Source organism: Cherax quadricarinatus, chromosome 88, assembly GCF_038502225.1.
Source record: "Cherax quadricarinatus isolate ZL_2023a chromosome 88, ASM3850222v1, whole genome shotgun sequence".
Classification (NCBI taxonomy): domain Eukaryota; kingdom Metazoa; phylum Arthropoda; class Malacostraca; order Decapoda; family Parastacidae; genus Cherax; species Cherax quadricarinatus.
Genome location: NC_091379.1, coordinates 8,096,996 through 8,117,051, shown reverse-complemented (window position 1 = coordinate 8,117,051; position 20,056 = coordinate 8,096,996). Strand labels below are relative to the sequence as shown.

At 38.8% G+C, this 20,056-nt stretch overlaps 1 protein-coding gene across 14 annotated transcripts in view; it reads right to left on the bottom strand.

The window, feature by feature from the left end:
* The window catches only part of Pkn (serine/threonine-protein kinase N), a 792,491-nt gene that overhangs the window by 271,831 nt on the left and 500,604 nt on the right, over positions 1-20,056 (bottom strand). For 12 of the 14 annotated variants that reach the window (XM_070103966.1, XM_070103967.1, XM_053790731.2 and 9 more), the window contains 6 exons: positions 16,151-16,296; positions 9,485-9,575; positions 7,047-7,212; positions 1,950-2,175; positions 1,179-1,561; positions 625-729 (listed from right to left, as the gene is read on the bottom strand). In XM_070103966.1, coding sequence (XP_069960067.1) covers positions 625-729; positions 1,179-1,561; positions 1,950-2,175; positions 7,047-7,212; positions 9,485-9,575; positions 16,151-16,296 — 1,117 coding nt within the window. The remainder of the gene's footprint in view (positions 1-624; positions 730-1,178; positions 1,562-1,949; positions 2,176-7,046; positions 7,213-9,484; positions 9,576-16,150; positions 16,297-20,056) is intronic. The other 2 variants (XM_053790734.2, XM_053790736.2) reach the window with 1 other exon arrangement.

The following is a 20,056-nucleotide window of genomic DNA, read 5'->3' as shown; positions in this document are numbered from 1 at the left end:
TCTACAGAACATGTGTAGGACCAGGTGTCAAAGTAGACAGCCTGATATTGAATGTTTATGAACAATTCATATGATTCAGACATGCTTTGGATAGTTTACACAATAAAATATTTATCATAATTCTTTTCTTCTTCTTTCAACAAACTAGCTGTATCCCACCAAGCCAGGGTGGCCCAAAAAGAAAAACAAAAGTTTGTCTTTTTAAATTTACTAATTTAGTCACCTCTTACAACACACATGGGTTATGTAGGAAGAATTCTGTTCCACTTCCCCATGGAGATAAGAGGAAATAAACAAGAACAAGAACTAGTAAGAAAATAGAAGAAAATCCAGAGGGGAGTGTGTATATATATGCTTGTATATGTATGTGTAGTATGGCCTAAGTGTAAGTAGAAGTAGCAAGACGTACCTTAAATCTTGCACATTTATGAGACAGAAAAAACACCAGCAATCCTACCATCATGTAAAACAATTACAGGCTTCCGTTTTACACTCACTTGGCAGGACGGTAGTACCTCCCTAGGTGGTTGCTGTCTACCAGCCTACTACCTAGCATTCAAATAGATATTCTGGTTTTATTTTTCCTACATCCAGAGAAAAATGAGTATGGGAAGTGAAACGTACCTTAACGTCAGGCTCTACAGGTGAGGCTGGTACGGTGATAGTGACTGTGCCAGAATGTGGGCGTGGGGGTGGTGGTGGAGGTATAGATGTCGGCCGTTTCGCAACCTGTGTGGTGACGAAGAACATTTTCTTGTCAGCAATGAAAACATCTACATAAATAAAATTTTAAATTCATTTCTAATCACTGTAGTATGTGATTCCCAGCTAAGAATATTTAATGAATCACAACTAGAGACTAATTTTTAAGACAACACAGGAGCACATAAGAGCCACTTAACATCAAAAGCAAAATGGTAAAAGCAAAAGAAACTACAATGAGGACTCAGAAAGAAGAATACAAATGAAGTTTACAATCTAAATAACATTTAATGGAATTAAAGGGTTGTAAATGTGTGTGTAAACCACAATTGGCAAGTATACTATACCAAAATTGTAATTAAAAGATGGTAATATTTTATAGTACATATGTATACAATGAAGACTTAAGAGTCTGAGTGAACATAAACCCTTGATTTCCACAAAATAGGTGTGTAAGAGAGAAGCCATCACCTTACCTGGACAGTGATGGAGTGAGCAGGGTGGATGGTGGGAGTCTGTGTGACAGGGAAGACACTATGGTGAGCAGGTGTGGACGGTGTGCCAGGAGTGGGGTGGTAGACTGAGCCATGAGGGGTGGGGTACGTGGATATATGGTGAGTAGCAGCCACAAGTGCAGGTGCAGGAGGAAACTGCTGGGGTTGTGTGGGGACACCATGGGTGATGGAGGGAGGTGGGGGAGCCACTGTGGGGGATTCCAGATTGGGGGGAGCTGGAGAGGAAGGTACACCTCCCATATTGAGCGGCCGCACCTCCGGCATTGCCAGTGGGCGGCAGTGGCGTTCCTCTCCTGGGGTCTTCTCGTTATCAAAATCTAAGCGAGTTGGAAGTGCTCGAGGACCTGTTGATTAAAAAGCACATAAAATATTTGTCAAAGTTCGAACACATCCCAGTACATTTTAAGACTGAGATATGTCTTTTCAATAATTACCGTGACATGCAATTCTTGTATATTTATTCATTCTCTGGTGCTAAAATATGTTATTACCTTTTTTAACTATTTCATATATTTAAGAATTTTTAAATGCTTTTCAATCTGATTAGGACTAAAAGTCCTATTTTTTTAGTGTAATGCAGCAAAACCTGCCTAGGAATGTTCCAGAGAAACCTCAGAACCATTCAACTATAAATGGGAAGGCATTAAATCAGCTGAAGAACTCTACAAGATCTATGGTGAATTCCAGTTAAATTATTCTATAAACCATAAATTCATAGTTCATTTAACTAACCAGGAGTGATAGGAGTAGCAGAACTAGATGTAATGGGTATGGCATTTCCCCCAGAGAGAGAGTGCATAGGTTCGTGACTGGGTTGTATGTTTTTAATAAGTCTCCCCCACGCCGCAACATTAATGTTCATCTGATTTGGTCGTAGCACCTTTCCTTTCTGCATAAACAATTTTTTCTGTCGCTGTAATTTGGGCTTGCGAGAGATCATTGGATTTAGGAATTTGATCTGTTGGAAAAAATAAAAATTACAAGAAATTATTACATGAAAATCCTGAAGAATTAAATACATAAGTTACAGGAGGACTCCTCTTATACAGCAGGTTAGTTTTCAGGATATTGTTGATAGCAAAAATTGCTATAAAGTGAAATAGCCTTTTTTTACTTTTAAATGCATATAAAAGCCTAATAACATGTTTACACTATCATATATTATGTGAGCTAGGCCTAAAAAATGCATATATAGTGCACATATTACTTTAAAATATTTTTGTCCTTAGCTTAGAGTGAGTGGTGAATATATTTATTGTAGGAAAACTGAATAAATGAAGAATGGGTATAAATGAAAACTGCTGTATCAGAGAAGTGCTGTAGAGCAGGGCCTGCCTGTATATTAAAGGCAACAAGTTATTTACAATGATTAACCTTTTAAAATTTACTCCCCTTTGTAAAGTACAGGTTGATCATCACTAATCTGGCACCATCAAGACCTGTAGGGTGCCACATTACCAATTTTGCTGGAATACAGAGTAGTTAGGTTAGAATACACTTAAGCTAATGGCAGTATTTACACATCGGCAATTTCACCCACTTTACACCCCATTTTTGGCCCATTCCATTCTTCCAGTCTACCAAACTCATAGCTATTCCACTAGTATTCCTTCTATTCTGTCGATCGAGTACAAGAAACCGCCCATTTACCTATTTCAACTACCCAATAAAGTGATCAGAAATTGGTAATTTGGACAATTTCACACAAATTTTAAGAGATGCAATTTCAAAACAGGGTCCAAAATAAACAATACAGACATTCCTGGCACTAAAATAACATTTTCTCTGTTCATTAGTCACATCTCTAGGCCCCTCTTATATTACACTTGCTTTCCATTTTAAATTTTTATCCCCATAATGCCATGGGCATTACGGGGAAGGTATGCAGGTGGATTTTCGGTTTCCTAACACACAGAACACAAAAAGTAGTAGTGAACAGGGCAAGATCCAGCATCAGCAAGGTCAAAAGCTCAGTGCCCCAAGGCACTGTCCTGGCACCTCTGCTGTTCCTCATCCTTATAGCAGACATAGACAAAAACACCCGGCACACTTTTGTATCATCATTTGCAGATGACACTAAAATAAGCATGAAAGTCAGTATGGTAGAGGACACTGAAAAAGTACAGGAAGACAAACAGGGTTTTCCAGTGGGCAGTGGAGAACAACATGACGTTCAATGGTGATAAGTTCCAGCTGCTTAGGTATGGAAAGAATGAAGAACTCAAAAGGAGCACTATATAGAAAACTCAAGAGGGTCACTAAATAGAACATAAGAAACACGTAAAAGACCTAGGAATAATTATGTCAGCGGACCTTTCTTTTAAAGACCATAACAAGACAAAGATCATGACAGCCAGGAAGATGACGGGGTGGGTATTGAGAACTTTCAAAACAAGGGAAATAATGCCGATGGTGACACTCTCCAAATTGCTAGTGCTCCCTCACTTAGAATATTGATCAGTGCTGACGGCCCCGTTCAAGGCAGGAGAAATATCGGAGCTGGAACAAATACAGAGATCGTTTACGGCTCACGTTGAGCCAGTAAAGCATCTAAACTACTGGGAACGCCTGCAAGTCTTGAACATGTACTCATTGGAGTGGAGGAGAGAGAGGTACGTGATAATATATACCTGGAAGGTACTTGAGGGCTTGGTCCCAAATCTGCACACTGCCATAACAACATACTGGAGTGAGAGATATGGGAGGAAGTGTAAAATAAACCCAGTGAGGAGCAGGAGTGTGGTGGAGACAGTAAGGGAACACTGTATCAACATCCAGGGTCCCAGATTTTTTAACATCTTACCAGAAGATATCAGAAACACTGCTGGAACAAGTGTAGAAGCCCTCAAGAGGAAACTGGACAAGTATCTTCACCAGGTGCCAGATCAACCAGGCTGTGATGGATATGTGGGGCAGTGGGCCTCCAGCAGCAACAGCCTAGTTGACCAGGCAAGCACCAGACGAGCCTGGCCCATGGCCAGGCTCAGAGAGTAGATAAACTCTTGAAACTCTTCAAAGGTATATCAAAGGTATACATAAAAAAATAAAAGATTTACTGTTATGCAGACTACTGCACTATTGTAATTGTATAAACAATGTAAACCCATTCATGACTGCATATTAGACCAGCCAGTTGGATACGTATTGGACTGTGATATCATTTGCTTACTCTTGAACATCGGTAAAAATCGAACGTTTCCGCTACTTTGAGCTCAATTTCAAGGTACTTTCTGTTATGAAACCAATCAAAATCATGTCTATTTCTGTAACTTGTCTTCCATTCTCTCAAATAAGACAAAAAAAATGAGAATACAGCCATAAAAATCATACAAAAATACACCGCAAAGTTGGTTTTACACCAAAAATACAGTCGCATTTTTTTTTTCATTATGCACTGCGTGCTGCAGGATTTTTGTTTATACAGTGCACACTTACCACACGGACCTATTATCTCCTATGTAGGACCAAATTTACTGGTCAGAGCTTATCTGAGTGAGCTGAGCTCATGGTGACCAACAGTGGCTTCAAAGCCACCTTATCTTTTATGGACAATGTACGGTGTACGTGCTTTACACAGCGAGAAGCATTTCCTCTATTCATTGGAACCATGGCTCGGGGTAAAAGTGAGCAGGTTGGCGTGGCAACCCCAGAAATTTGAAATTATGCTAGCTGAAATTAGTGCCGGATTACTGACAGAACCAGATTACCGATTGCCGGATTAGTGATGGCCAACCTGTAATATAAACTGATGACTTTATTATCAAGCATTTTTGTAATACTCACCTACTGTATTTTCCCCGTGATTCTAATACTTTATCCCAGCAAGTTTTTAGCTAGCTTCCTACAGAACCACCTTAACTTTCAATCTCTTCCCTCTGTGTAACATCATATCACCAAAAGCACCATAGAAAAAACACCAGTTCTCCAGTCAATTGAATTTATCACATAATTATTCATTGCATCAGCTCTTCAATGTTTTTCAGCAATAAATAGTATATATACAGTAAACTGTCAAAATAGCATCACCCTACACAATGGCACTCTTGAGCTAACAGCACACTGAAACTGACGCCATTTATACAGCGCCCTGAGCTACAGTAGCAGAACTCGGCAACACATGAATATTTGTTTGATGATTACGACACATATTCAGCAGTTTGGTATCTTCATTGTTTTAAGTTTCACCTATAGAGTAGGCTTCTTTAGTTAAGTGCAGAGGAGACAGTAGGTGTAGTGGTGAAATGAAGATGATGTAATCAGTCTATCAACCTTGGAGAAAAAGTATTTGAGGGGTTCAATCCCTCATTCTGGATGAAGAGTTCATCTCCATGGTCTGGAACAACATCCAACTGTTGTACATGTGTCTTAATCGTCAACTTGTCGGTATTTTATACCATGTTCAATACGAATATTTGTTTACAGTGGCCATTTTGAAAGTGAACTCCGTGCTGATAGCATGTTACAATATACAGTGCCATTTTACCTTTGCTGTATGTGTAATTAATTAGAGCAAGAAATGTTTCCTCAACTTGCAAATGAAGAAAAACAAACATTAAAATTGTGACAAACCTGATATAATAAAGAAACTAGAACGGGGTGTAAGTAGAAGTGTGTTAACCCTTAAATGGTCCAAACGTATATATACGTTTTTTCAACATTTGAAAGTATGTAAAAAAATGTAGATCTTCTTTTTTGTTTTACATTTGAAAATGTGTAAAAAAAAACTTTTATCTACATTTTTTTTTGTTACATTTGAAAATATGTTAAAAAAAGTAGATCTACTTTTGTAGCACTACGAATCTGAACGTCGATTTGTTTGGACCGTTTAAGGGTTAATGACGAAGTATAACATCGGATCACCAACACAGAATGTATTAAACAGTCAAAACAAAAACTTTCTAAACAATGGAAAAATCAAAATAACAGCACCTTTAATCCCCAGGGGTGCTGTTATTCATAAAGTTTACTGTACTATGTTTTTTTTTTTTTTTTTTTTTAAACAAGTCGGCCGGCTCCCACCGAGGCAGGGTGACCCAAAAAAGAAAGAAAATCCCCAAAAAGAAAATACTTTCATCATCATTCAACACTTTCACCACACTCGCACATTATCACTGTTTTTGCAGAGGTGCTCAGAATACAACAGTCTAGAAGCATACACATATAAAGATACACAACATATCCCTCCAAACTGCCAATATCCCAAACCCCTCCTTTAAAGTGCAGGCATTGTACTTCCCATTTCCAGGACTCAAGTCCGACTATATATGTACTATTTATCTATTGTAGCAGCTTTTCCTCTAGATAATGTTTTGCTCATCAAAAAACAGGAAAATGCTTCCTGGCACATATCTTGTTCAGGTTGTAAGTTGGTAGACAAACTGTGGAAAATAACACTTCTCTACAGTTCAGGACATTTACTGAAGGAAACGTTACCTTGAAACATTGACAAAGACATTCATGGCAAATCTTTTTCTTTAATAAATGTTCTTAATTGTTCGCAAGTATCCTCTTCCACAGGTGTTTATCAGATGATGACCAATTACCTAGTTGAGCATCTGCTGACCTACCACTGTTAAGTTTTCCACCCCCACTTAAATAACAATCACTAAATAGTAATGATTTTCACATATAAAAGTCCCCTTGTGAAAACTGGACATCTAAAAGTCCTATTATGAATACTGAACATCTAAAAGCACCACTGTGAATGCTGATAAAAAACACCATTATGTTAATGGGTAATTAACTTATTTAAAATAGACACTCTTATTAGTTAAAATTCCTATGTCCTTATCTCCTATATTGGAAAGCTCTAATAGTGAGTATACCTACCTCAGCAAACAGTAGTCCCTTTGGTTCTAGCTGAAGTGCCATTCCATGTCTTACATCATCAATGAACTCCTCCAACCTTAGGAACTTAACCGCGCACAGCGACCGCCAGTCTCGCCAGTAGATGTCTATTTCTAAGTCTCTGGATTTTTCTAAATCGATGCTAAATCTACATATAAGAAACAAACATATATTAATTTAAGAATAAATAAATACATACATAAACAAATAAAATAAAAGAAAGGTCATCTCCCACTGAGGCAGGGTATAAAAAAAAAAAAAAATTCACCATCATTCACTCCATTACTGTCTTGCCAGAGGAGTGCTGGCATTAGAGTTCAAAACTGCAAATATCCCTACCCCTCTTTCAGCTGCAGGCACTGTACTTTCTACCTCCAATACTCAAGTGTGGCTAACTGGTTTACCCGAGTCCCTTCATACATGTTACCATGCTCACACTCCAACAGCATTTCAAGTCCTATCTAACATGCTCATGCACACTTGCTGGAGGTTTAAGCCCCTTGTATACAAAACCTATATCCCCTCCCTCCAACATTTTCTAGGACAACCCCTACCCTGCCTTCCTTCCACTACAGATATATACACCCTCCAACGCATCCTATTTTGTTACATACTCTCTAAATGTCCAAACCACTTCAACAACCAGTCTACCACCCTCTGGATAATACTTTTAGTAACCCCACACCTCCTAATCTCCAAGCTATGAACTCTTAGCATGATATTTGCACCACACACAACCTTCTGACACGACACCTCCACTGCCTCCAGCCTTCTCCTTGCTGAAACATTCACCACCCATGCTTCACACACATACAAGAGCACTGGTACCACTATACAGCCTCTCCTCATTTAATGATGGAGTTCTGTTTCTAAGACCACATTGGTAAACAAATTTATTGCTAAGCAAGGAGAATACTATAATGGTAGTGGGTTTGTGTCAACCATCTTTGATATTGTTTTAATGTCACCTTTGCATCATTTATAACTGGTATATTTTTAAATGTTCATACAGTAGTGTACTGTATACTGAAATAAACAGAATAGAGGAAATCAGCTCTAATATACATTATTTGGGTATAAATACTGGTCACAGGGCCATCGTAACTCTGAGGCATCGGTAAACGAGCACGTCGCTAAGTGAGGAGAGGTTGCACTCTCATACATTCCCTTTTTTTGCTTCCATGGATAACATGCTTTTTCTCCACAGATACCTCAATGTATTTTTCTCTACAACTGCAGGCTGAGGGACTGATTACCTCAAACTCCTATTTTTCTTTCACCGTTCTTCTTTGTATGGGACTGAAAAAGCCACTGGCTGGCAAAATGTATCTTCAATAAAGATTCCTAAATGTTGCACAAGTGTATCATTATTCAATTTGTTGGTTTTCTAAACTATTTACATCACAGGCTCAGTTATGTCGCAAAATTCATTTTTCTTGTTGGAAATACTGATGAGAGCTGGTTCTAAGGTCCTGTATCTCTGGATTTCCTCTTTCTTGATAATGAGTAGTGTGCCTCTTGTAATTAATCAAATAGTTGTGGGAATTTCAGTGTTGAACTCAAGAATCATCCACAAGTAATCAGCTCTGCTGATGCACTGATGCTGGTAAATGCTTTTTATGGAGATCCCTGGATGTTTTATCTTCTAGTATCAATTTATGTTTATGAATTGATAAAGCAGACTGTGCGGGAAAATGCTGTCAATGTAAGGCATGAAAATCTATATTATTTTTGACAAATTAAGAAATTAAAAAGCTTGTTTGGTTTTTCTTGATATGTCAGGAACACAACCCTATTTTTCCGTATGTTGTTCAGTTCAGATAATGCTGCTGCTGTTAAGCAACAAATTTTAAAATTGTAACCTACTCATTAATTCAGATTCTGCTGAATTACTGTAATGATATAACAATTATCTTTCCTCCATAAGCCATGTGTGTCATAAGAGGTGACTAAAATGCCAGGAGCAAGGGGCTAGTACCCTTTCTCCTGTATACGTAAGGTTTTCTTCTTTTCTGGGTCACCCTGCCTCAGTGGAAGATGGAAGGTATGTTGAAAAAAATATATAACAGTTATACTTTTTCTGTGTCTGGGATTATAACAAATGCAAATTTAAGATCAGTTTAACGTTGCACTCTTTTATTTATACAGGGCTTAAACTTCATCAATCGATCACTGCAGGAAAGCTTTAGAGGTGGCATAACTTGCCATCATCACTGATACACAAAGATATCAGCATTGAGGTTGTGGAATTAGAGACCTCTCAGGTGCTGTGCACATACCTCTGCAAACACTAATCACAAACTTTCACTCTAAACTGTCTACCTCTGATTGAACTTGTCTTCCACCACAACATTCCTTCACTGAGTGAAAATATTTCCACAAATGTCCAGTAAAATCATCATTCATAAGAGTGGACCTACCTCTGGTCCCATGCTGATTGAGAGCATGGCTTCCAGCTAGTTTGGCCAACAACTTTGTTATTATCTAATTTTAGTACCGCCATTACATCATCTGCAAACAAAAATATAATAATGCATCACATCCTCTAAAGTTTAAACACATTAAGTAGGATCTGAATAAATAAAATACATAAATTAATTTGTGTAATATACAGTGCTCTATTAAAATTTCAATTTAAATACTAACTCCTTGGCATGCTAAAGTATTCATTATTGATATTATTACATTAATTGGAAAGGAGTTGTAGTATAATATTTGTCAGTAAATAGGATATACCATCTTTTAGGAGTGAAGAAGAGCAGAATGTAAGTGTGGGGGAGGTACGTGAGGCATTACGTAGAATGAAAGGGGGTAAAGCAGCTGGAACTGATGGGATCATGACAGAAATGTTAAAAGCAGGGGGGGATATAGTGTTGGAGTGGTTGGTACTTTTGTTTAATAAATGTATGAAAGAGGGGAAGGTACCTAGGGATTGGCGGAAAGCATGTATAGTCCCTTTATATAAAGGGAAAGGGGACAAAAGAGATTGTAAAAATTATAGAGGAATAAGTTTACTGAGTATACCAGGAAAAGTATACAGTAGAGTTATAATTGAAAGAATTAGAGGTAAGACAGAATGTAGAACTGCGGATGAGCAAGGAGGCTTCAGAGTGGGTAGGGGATGTGTAGATCAAGTGTTTACATTGAAGCATATATGTGAACAGTATTTAGATAAAGGTAGGGAAGTTTTTATTGCATTTATGGATTTAGAAAAGGCATATGATAGAGTGGATAGAGGAGCAATATGGCAGATGTTGCAAGTTTATGGAATAGGGGGTAAGTTGTTAAATGCTGTAAAGAGCTTTTATGAGGATAGTGAGGCTCAGGTTAGGGTGTGTAGAAGAGAGGGAGAATACTTCCCGGTAAAAGTAGGTCTTAGACAGGGATGTGTAATGTCACCATGGTTGTTTAATATATTTATAGATGGGGTTGTAAAAAAAGTAAATGCTAGGGTCTTTGGGAGAGGGGTGGGATTAAATTATGGGGAATCAAATTCAAAATGGGAATTGACACAGTTACTTTTTGCAGATGATACTGTGCTTATGGGAGATTCTAAAGAAAAATTGCAAAGGTTAGTGGATGAGTTTGAGAATGTGTGTAAAGGTAGAAAGTTGAAAGTGAACATAGAAAAGAGTAAGGTGATGAGGGTATCAAATGATTTAGATAAAGAAAAATTGGATATCAAATTGGGGAGGAGGAGTATGGAAGAAGTGAATGTTTTCAGATACTTGGGAGTTGACGTGTCGGCGGATGGATTTATGAAGGATGAGGTTAATCATAGAATTGATGAGGGAAAAAAGGTGAGTGGTGCGTTGAGGTATATGTGGAGTCAAAAAACGTTATCTATGGAGGCAAAGAAGGGAATGTATGAAAGTATAGTAGTACCAACACTCTTCTATGGATGTGAAGCTTGGGTGGTAAATGCAGCAGCGAGGAGACGGTTGGAGGCAGTGGAGATGTCCTGTCTAAGGGCAATGTGTGGTGTAAATATTATGCAGAAAATTCGGAGTGTGGAAATTAGGAGAAGGTGTGGAGTTAATAAAAGCATTAGTCAGAGGGCAGAAGAGGGGTTGAGGTGGTTTGGTCATTTAGAGAGAATGGATCAAAGTAGAATGACATGGAAAGCATATAAATCTATAGGGGAAGGAAAGAGGGGAAGGGGTCGTCCTCGAAAGGGTTGGAAAGAGGGGGTAAAGGAGGTTTTGTGGGCGAGGGGCTTGGACTTCCAGCAAGCGTGCATGAGCGTGTTAGATAGGAGTGAATGGAGACGAATGATACTTGGGACCTGACGATCTGTTGGAGTGTGAGCAGGGTAATATTTAGTGAAGGGATTCAGGGAAACCGGTTATTTTCATATAGTCGGACTTGAGTCCTGGAAATGGGAAGTACAATGCCTGCACTTTAAAGGAGGGGTTTGGGATATTGGCAGTTTGGAGGGATATGTTGTGTATCTTTATATGTGTATGCTTCTAAACTGTTGTATTCTGAGCACCTCTGCAAAAGCAGTGATAATGTGTGAGTGTGGTGAAAGTGTTGAATGATGATGAAAGTATTTTCTTTTTGGGGATTTTCTTTCTTTTTTGGGTCACCCTGCCTCGGTGGGAGACGACCGACTTGTTGAGAGAGAGAAAAAAAAAAAAAAAAAAAAAAAAAAAAAAAAAAAAAAAAATAGGATAAGTGTTTCCTGAGGCTTGTCTTAGTCACATGATGACTCGCAGCTGGAGCTTTTTGTCATGTGATCGAGGCCTTCTGCTGGCTTACCTCTCCACACCTCTAAAAATTATGGTTATGATTATAATCATTTGATATATTATTGTAATGGGAAGGAGTAAATCTGACAGGTTTATATAGTGCCTTGGGAAAGGGAGGTTCAACATCTGCTATACTGCTCCCCATCCATCCTATTATATACATTTTCTAAATTCATGAATGCTAACAAAAAGTTGCCTACCTTTACCTAAGTATTGTTTATTTTCATTTTCAAGATATATATATATATTTGGTATCTGTATATGAGCTACACATCTCCTACACTTTTTAAATCCTCCTTGTTTCTCTGCAATCCTACTTTTTACCTTACCCATAACTCTCAATAATAATAATATACTTTTTTTTTTTTTTTTTTTCCAACAAGTCGGCCGTCTCCCACCGAGGCAGGGTGACCCAAAAAAGAAAGAAAATCCCCAAAAAGAAAATACTTTCATCATCATTCAACACTTTCACCACACTCGCACATTATCACTGTTTTTGCAGAGGTGCTCAGAATACAACAGTCTAGAAGCATACACATATAAAGATACACAACATATCCCTCCAAACTGCCAATATCCCAAACCCCTCCTTTAAAGTGCAGGCATTGTACTTCCCATTTCCAGGACTCAAGTCCGACTATATGAAAATAACCGGTTTCCCTGAATCCCTTCACTAAATATTACCTGCTCACACTCCAACAGATCGTCAGGTCCCAAGTACCATTCGTCTCCATTCACTCCTATCTAACACGCTCACGCACGCTTGCTGGAAGTCCAAGCCCCTTGCCCACAAAACCTCCTTTACCCCCTCTCTCCAACCCTTTCGAGGACGACCCCTACCCCGCCTTCCTTCCCCTATAGATTTATATGCTTTCCATGTCATTCTACTTTGATCCATTCTCTCTAAATGACCAAACCACCTCAACAACCCCTCTTCTGCCCTCTGACTAATACTTTTATTAACTCCACACCTTCTCCTAATTTCCACACTCCGAATTTTCTGCACAATATTTACACCACACATTGCCCTTAAACAGGACATCTCCACTGCCTCCAACCGTCTCCTCGCTACTGCATTTACCACCCAAGCTTTAATAATAATATACGTATATATATTTTACCCTCAAGGTAGTAGGTTGGTAGACAGTAACCACCCAGGGAGGTACTACTGTCCTGCCAAGTGAGTGTAAAACGAAAGCCTGTAATTGTTTTACATGATGGTAGGATTGCTGGCGTCCTTTTTTTTGTCTTATAAACATGCAAGATTTCAGGTACGTCTTGCTACTTCTACTTGCACTTAGGTCACACTGTACATACATGTACAAGCATATATATATACACACCTCTCTGGGTTTTCTTCTATTTTCTTTCTAGTTCTTATTCTTGTTTATTTCCTCTTATCTCCATGGGGAAGTGGAACAGAATTCTTCCTCTGTAAGCCATGCGTGTTGTAAGTGGCGACTAAATTGCCGGGAGCAAGGGGTTAGTAACCCTTTCTCCTGTAAAAATTACTAAATTTAAAAAGAGAAACTTTTGTTTTTCTTCTTGGGCCACCCCGCCTCGGTGGGATATGGCTGGTTTGTTGAAAGAAAAGAAAGATATTTTACCCTATATGCTAAAAAGGTTAATTCCCCTTTAAATTCTTACATTCATCCTTTATATGTATCTTCGATATACCTTTGATGAGTTTTTCTAATCCCAGAGCCTGGCCATGGGCCAGTAATCCCTCCATATAATGGACTAACAGGGGTAGTGGGTAGCTGGTAACGGAGCCCATAATGGACAAAGAAGAGATTGTTTAGCTGTGAAAATAACAAAATCAGACAATTCCATGGCTAACAAACTTTGTCCTTTTGACAAAGATGATTTTGTTCCATATATTTTTAAGTCCAATATACAGAGGTCCATTATATGAAGGGTTTATGTAGAACTAAGTATAATCTCTGTATGAATAAAATACTTTTAAGTTTGTAATTCTGAATTTATTTCTTTTAACAGGCTGGCTGTCTCCCACCAAGGCGAGGTGACCCAAAAAAGAAAGACTTTCACCATCATTCGTACAATCACTGTCTTGCTAGAAGCACACGGATATGACAGTTTAGATGTCCCTCATAACAGTAAATATCCCAAACCCCTCCTGTAGACTCAGAAAATTATTATCCTACAGAAAATACTTGTAGAATGGATGATTGTGTTACACATGTGTTGCACATCAGGCTTTACAGGTCTCCCTCAACATTCGCGAGGGTTAGGGGATCAAGAGCCTCGCGAATGTTGAAAAACTGTGAATGTTTGGTGCCCCAATATATTGTAGGGAAATATATTACAATATTGCTCCCTTAACTTGTTGAACCATGAATAATCATAAAATACATGAAAACGTCGTAAATTGTACTAAATATATACATGTTATGCTTTAATAACGTATGTTATTTAATAACTTGTATGTTAATAACATGTATGTTATTAAATACCACAGACTCCACCACTGCCTCCACCACTGCGAGTCCCTACTACCCTCCCTCCGATCCCCGCAACTGGCAGCCAGCCCTACCACCACTCAGTGTGGTGAGTGTTTTAACATAAGAACATAAGAAAGGAGGAACACTGCAGCAGGCCTGTTGGCCCATACTAGGCAGGTCCTTTACAATCCATCCCACTAACAAAATATTTGCCCAACCACTTTTTGTTTGTTCATTACTTGCTATTAAACTACAGAATAAATAATGTAAACCCATTCATGACTGCATATTGGAATGGCTATTAGGAAAGGTATTAGACGGTGACATCATGTGTTTACTCTTGAAGACAGCAAAGAATCGAACATTTCTGCTATTGCTAATAATAACAATAGTAATTCAAGGTAGTAGGTTGGTAGACAGCAACCGCCCAGGGAGGTACTACCGTCCTGCCAAGTGAGTGTAAAACGAAAGCCTGTAATTGTTTTACATGATGGTAGGATTGCTGGTGTCCTTTTTTCTGTCTCATGAACATGCAAGATTTCAGGTACGTCTTGCTACTTCTACTTACACTTAGGTCACACTACACATACATGTACAAGCACATATATACACACCCCTCTGGGTTTTCTTCTATTTTCTTTCTAGTTCTTATTCTTGTTTATTTCCTCTTATCTCCATGGGGAAGTGGAACAGAATTCTTCCTCCGTAAGCCATGCGTGTTGTAAGAGGCAACTAAAATGCCGGGAGCAAGGGGCTAGTAACCTCTTCTCCTGTATATATTACTAAATGTAAAAGGAGAAACTTTCGTTTTTCCTTTTGGGCCACCCCGCCTCGGTGGGATACGGCCGGTGTGTTGAAAGAAAGAAGAACAATAGTAATAATAATAATAATAATAATAATAATAAATACGATATAATTGAAGAAGGAAATTGTACAAAAATACGAGGGAGTGGTTGACACATCGTCAGTGTGACTTTGTTTATGCTGGAGTGAACATTAGTCTCCCTGCTCTTCCAAACATTTCACAATAATTCAGCGGTTGAGGCAGTGGTATTTAATAACATATATGTTATAAATAATAATAGTACATGTTATTATTAATAACATGTATTATTATTAACATGTATGTTATTAAATACCATTGCCTCAATCACTGCCTCTACCACTCCAGTCACACTCAGTCTACAAGCACCAAACACAATGAATTATTGTGAAATGTTTGGAAGAGCAGGGAGACTAATGTTCACTCCAGCATAAACAAAGTCACACTGACGATGTGTCAACCACTCCCTCGTATTTTTGTACAATTTCCTTCTTCAATTATATCATATTTATTATTATTATTATTATTATTATTATTATTATTATTACTACTACTGTTATTATTAGCTGTAGCAGAAATGTTTAATTCTTTGCAATGTTCAAGAGTAAACACATGATGTCACCATCCAATACCTGTCCAAATAGCCATTCCAATATGCAGTCATGAATGTGTTTACATTATTTATTCTGTAGTTTAATAGCAAATAATGAACAAACAAAACACTCACCACACTGAGTGGTGCGAGGGCTGGCTGCCAGTTGCGGGGGTCGGAGAGAGGGTAGTAGGGACTCGCAGGTGGCGGGAAACTTAAATATGATTTGGCGGCTGGGAATTTGGCGGTTGGGAATTCGCGAATGTGTGAAGCCCGTGAAAGTTGAAAACGTGAATGTTGAGGGAGACCTGTATAATCAAAACTTTCTCATTACATAAGTGTTTTTAACTGCAGATCACAGTAACTTGTGTTCGTAAGGCAGGGTCTTACCGCATTATGTTTTATATTACAAGCAAAAATTACCTTTGAAAAATGCAATACTCCCAAATTAAACTTACTTGAAATTTCGTCCTTAACAGAATAGGATTTAGAGGATTTTCCTGTGACGCCTTTCATGAAAGATTTGAGGTCGGAGGGTCCGGAGTGGGAATCTCGGCGGGACCGGCCTGGAACATCCTCCAGGAGGTCTTGTACACCAATCAATCTTTAAACACAAGAGCAGCAATACATATATACAGAAGAACAGTGATACATAAACAGTAGTGATACATATATACAGTGAAACAGTGATACATAAATAGCAGTGATACATATATACAGTGAAAGTGATACATAAATAACAGTGATACATATATGTAGTGAAACTGATACATAAATAGTAGTGATACATTTATAGAGTGATATGTAAATAGTAGTGATACATTTATAGAGTGATATGTAAATAGTAGTGATACATATAAACTCCATTATCAAAAGATAACCATGAGTCACAAGCTATTAGAATATATACCATAGTACAGTGGACCCCCGCTTTACAATCACCTCCCAATGCGACCAATTATGTAAGTGTATTTATGTAAGTGCATTTGTACGTGTATGTTTGGTGTCTGAAATGGACTAATCTAATTCACAATATTCCTTATGGGAACAAATTCGTTCAGTACTGGCACCTGAACATACTTCTGGAATGAAATAATATCGTAAACCGGGGGTACACTGTATATAGATCCTCCTCGACTTATGTCTGAGTTCAGTTCTGACCTACCGGTCGGATCTCAAAACTCACAGATATGGGAATTATGTTAGCATGGCATGTGGAAGTCATTTACCTGTACAGCATTCTTTTAACCTAATAAATTTGTCATGATTATCTTTTTTTTATTTTTTATCAAATTGCTTTATTTCATTATTCCCATATTGATGTTGCTTACTTGTATCATTCATAGGCTTTACAAATAAAAATGTTGTACGGAATGTAGCCTAGGCTAGGCCTATACTCAAGATTTCAACTCTTGCACTAATATAGTGTATTAATGTTGGTAGAATTAGTGACAATATGTTGGGTAAAAGGACACAAGTGAAACTCATGTGACAACTTATTGTGGCAATATTTTGCTCTCCAGGAGCTTAAAGCTCCTGGAGAGTGAAACGTTACCACAATAAAATGTCACGGGTTCGATTCCCGGCGGGTGGAAACATTTCGACACGTTTCCTTACACCTGTTGTCCTGTTCACCTAGCAGCAAATAGGTACCTGGGTGTTAGTCGACTGGTGTGGGTCGCATCCTGGGGGACAAGATTAAGGACCCCAATGGAAATAAGTTAGACAGTCCTCGATGACGCACTGACTTTCTTGGGTTATCCTGGGTGGCTAACCCCCCGGGGTTAAAAATCCGAACGAAATCTTATCTTATCTTATAAATAAAACATTTTCAAGTGAAGTATAATATGGAGTAGTAAAGAATAAAAAGGCACAATAACATGTCTGGAACAATACACAAGTAACCCACACACAGGAAAAAGAAACTTATGACAACATTTTGGTCCAACTTGAACCATTAACTAATAAAGTCTGTTTGAGATAAATACTCTTAATGATTTACACATCTGGAGAGCATTAATTGTGACAGACTTGTAAGACATACAGAACCATGGAAGAGTTAGGTATACAGAGTCATAATAATGGCTACACTACCAGCATTATGAAAAAGGAAAGTAGCCATTATTAGGACTATACATGTATGTATATACTTAGTACAGTGGACCCCCGCATAACGATGGCATCACATAGCGATTTTTCCGCATAACGATTACTTTTATCGCAAAATTTTTGCCGCGCATACCGATTAAAAACCCGCTTACCGACTTTCGTCCGAGACGCGTCCAATGTGCCCTCAGCCAGCCTCACATGTGCCGCCCCGTCCCATTGTTTACCAGCCAGCCTCCGCGGTAACATCCAAGCATACACTCGGAATATTTCGTATTATTACAGTATTTTCGGTGCTGTTTCTGGAAAATAAGTGACCATGGGCCCCAAGAAAGCTTCTAGTGCCAACCCTACACCTCAAAGGGTAAGAATTACTATAGAGATGAAGAAAGAGATAATTGATAAGTATGAAAGTGGAGTGCGTATAGCCGACCTAGTCAAGCTGTACAAGAAACCCCAATCAACCATCGCTACTATTGTGGGCACCAGAAAGACAATCAAGGAAGCTGTTCTTGCCAAAGGTTCAACTGTGTTTTCGAAACAAAGATCGCAAGTGATGGAAGATGTTGAGAGACTCTTATTGGTGTGGATAAATGAAAAACAGATAGCAGGAGATAGCATCTCTCAAGCGATCATATGTGAAAAGGCTAGGAAATTGCATGAGGATTTAATTAAAAAAAATGCCTGCAACTAGTGATGATGTGAGTGAATTTAAGGCCAGCAAAGGTTGGTTTGAGAGATTTAAGAAGCGTAGTGGCATCCATAGTGTGATAAGGCATGGTGAGGGCTGCCAGTTCGGACCACAAAGCGGCTGAAAAATATGTGCAGGAATTCAAGGAGTACATAGAAACTGAAGGACTGAAACCTGAACAAGTGTTTAATTGTGATGAAACAGGCCTGTTCTGGAAGAAAATGCCAAGCAGGACCTACATTACTCAGGAGGAAAAGGCACTCCCAGGACATAAGCCTATGAAAGACAGGCTTACTTTGTTGATGTGTGCCTAATGCTACTGGTGATTGCAAAGTGAAGCCTTTATTAGTGTATCACTCTGAAACTCCCAGAGCGTTCAGGCAAAAGAATGTCCTCAAGGATAATTTGTGTGTGCTGTGGAGGGCAAACAGTAAGGGCATGGGTCACTAGGGACTTTTTCTATGACTGGTTACACCATGCATTTGCCCCCAATGTGAAAAAATTACCTAACTGAAAAGAAATTAGAACTTAAGTGCCTCCTGGTGTTAGACAATGCCCTGGTCATCCTACAGACGTGGCAGAGCGACTTTATGGGGACATGAGCTTCATTAAGGTGAAGTTTTTGCCTCCTAATACCACTCCTCTCCTGCTTGCCCATGGACCAGCAGGTTATTTCCAACTTCAAGAAACTGTACACAAAAGCTCTGTTTGAAAGGTGCTTTGTAATGACCTCAGAAACTCAACTGACTCTAAGAGAGTTTTGGAGAGATCACTTTAATATCCTCAATTGTGTAAACCTTATAGGTAAGGCTTGGGAGGAAGTGACTAAGAGGACCTTGAACTCTGCTTGGAAGAAACTGTGGCCAGAATGTGCAGACAAAAGGGATTTTGAAGGGTTTGAGGCTAACCCTGAGAATCCTGTGCCAGTTGAGGAATCCATTGTGGCATTGGGAAAGTCCTTGGGGTTGGAGGTTAGTGGGGAGGATGTGGAAGAGTTGGTGGAGGAGGACAATGAAGAACTAACCACTGATGAGCTGATAGATCAACTTCAAGAGCAAGAGGCCAGACCTGAGGAAACTGGTTCAGAGGAGGGAGAGAGAAATTGAAGAAGTTGCCTACTACAAAGATAAAAAAGGAAATCTGTGCTAAGTGGCTTGAAGTGCAAACCTTCATGGATGAAAATCACCTCACACAGCTATTGCAAGCCGTGCTGGTGATTATTACACTGACAATGTTGTGAAACACTTTAGGCAAGTCATAAAGGAACGAGAGGTACAGGCCACTATGGACAGATATCTTGTGCGAAAGAAGTCCAGTGACTCTGAAGCTGGCCCTAGTGGCATTAAAAGAAGAAGGGAAGTAACCCCAGAAAAGGACTTACTACCTCAAGTCCTAATGGAAGGGGATTCCCCTTCTAAACACTAACACACTCTCTCCCCTCCTCCCATCCCATCAATCATCACCAGATCTTCAATAAAAGTAAGTGTCATTTAATTGTGCATGCCTTTTTCAGTTTGTGTGTATTAAAATTAACATTTCATGTGGTAAAAAAAAATTTTTTTCATAC